Source organism: Gregarina niphandrodes, assembly GCF_000223845.1.
Source record: "Gregarina niphandrodes unplaced genomic scaffold scaffold00100, whole genome shotgun sequence".
Lineage (NCBI taxonomy): Eukaryota > Apicomplexa > Conoidasida > Eugregarinorida > Gregarinidae > Gregarina > Gregarina niphandrodes.
In genome coordinates, this window is record NW_011645865.1 from 6,043 (window position 1) to 7,236 (window position 1,194).

Here is a 1,194-nt window from a genome sequence, read left to right on the forward strand (position 1 = left end):
GGCCACGATGAGCGTGCATGCCAGGGCACTGAGCGGATTCCGGTCGTGGACGTGATTCGGGTGTAGTTTATGTCATCAACAACTGAAGTTTGCCAGTCCAAGAACTTGTCCTGGGCCTTACCACGGAACAGCGGGTACCTCCAGCAATTATCGGCGTTATCCCGCACGACCACAGCATTGTTACGGACTCGATCCTGGAACCGCTCTCGGAATTCCTCTGCGCTCAACGCGTTGTCGCTCAGTAGGTTCCTGGGAGTGCCGAGGACCGAAACCCAATTGCAGTAGAATGCCTCCCACAGGTCGATGGCTCGAACCGTTGAGAGCGGAATGGCAATGGCGAATTTGCTGAAATGGTCGCACAGGTGAAAATGTAACGTTGCTTCTCTCGGAACCAGATAGGGCCCACAGTGTCGCACGCAACGACTTCGAACATCCCTGTTGATAGTAGGTTTCCTCGAACAAAGTCGATTGCAGTGTGACGTCTGCGGACGCAAGTGAGACATTGCTTGGCGAACTGCCGAACGTCATTGAACATGTTTGGCCAGCAGAAGTACTTTGAAAGTCGGTGGTAGGAATGTTGGATGCCTTGGTGAGCTCCGACGCGCGAGAAGTGGAAGTAGAATATGATTCGCCGTCGCAGTACCTCGGGAACGTAGACATGATTATTCACGACGGGCAAGCCATTTTGAAGTGTGCACGAGAACGTTGGCTCGGATTCCTGTTCGAAGGCATCTGCTAGATCCTCTGGTGTAGGGAAGGTTTCATTGAGAGTCAGCATGGACGGCTGCACGTCCGTGTGACAAACCAAAGCCTATCTTGCGTGAATTTGCTCGTCCGGTGGGCTGAACTCGATATATCGAGTGAAGATGTCCACGTGCTGTTGAGTCTTTCCAGCTCTGTAAACGATCTTGAATTGAAATTCTTGCAGGAACATAGTTCATCTAGCGATTCTCGACTTCTCCGTACTCCAAAGCCACTTGAGACTCTGATGGTCTGTCCTGACGATGAACTCTCTGCCGCGCAGGTAACGAGCGGAGTGGGGGGTGGACCAGACAATGGCGTAGGCCTCGAGTTCGTAGATTGGCCATTTGGACTCAGCTACGGTTAACTTCTTGGATGCGAATTGAAGAACATGCATCTTGTTATCAACGGTTTGTTGGAAAACACCACCAGCGATTGGGGAGGTGGATGCGT

General features: G+C 52.0%; 2 protein-coding genes across 2 annotated transcripts; both read right to left on the reverse strand.

Moving 5' to 3' along the window:
- Nucleotides 1-238: 238 nt before the first annotated feature.
- On the reverse strand, nt 239-778 carry GNI_197800 (hypothetical protein; the record flags this gene model as incomplete). Its single annotated transcript, XM_011135422.1, has 1 exon — nt 239-778. The coding sequence occupies one exon, from the start codon at nt 776-778 to the stop codon at nt 239-241; it is 540 nt and encodes a 179-aa protein (XP_011133724.1).
- A 159-nt stretch (nt 779-937) lies between these two features.
- GNI_197810 (putative Gag-pol polyprotein) lies at nt 938-1,138 on the reverse strand (the record flags this gene model as incomplete). The annotated part of the gene is made up of 1 exon (XM_011135423.1): nt 938-1,138. The coding sequence occupies one exon, from the start codon at nt 1,136-1,138 to the stop codon at nt 938-940; it is 201 nt and encodes a 66-aa protein (XP_011133725.1).
- Between the last annotated feature and the right edge of the window lie 56 nt (nt 1,139-1,194).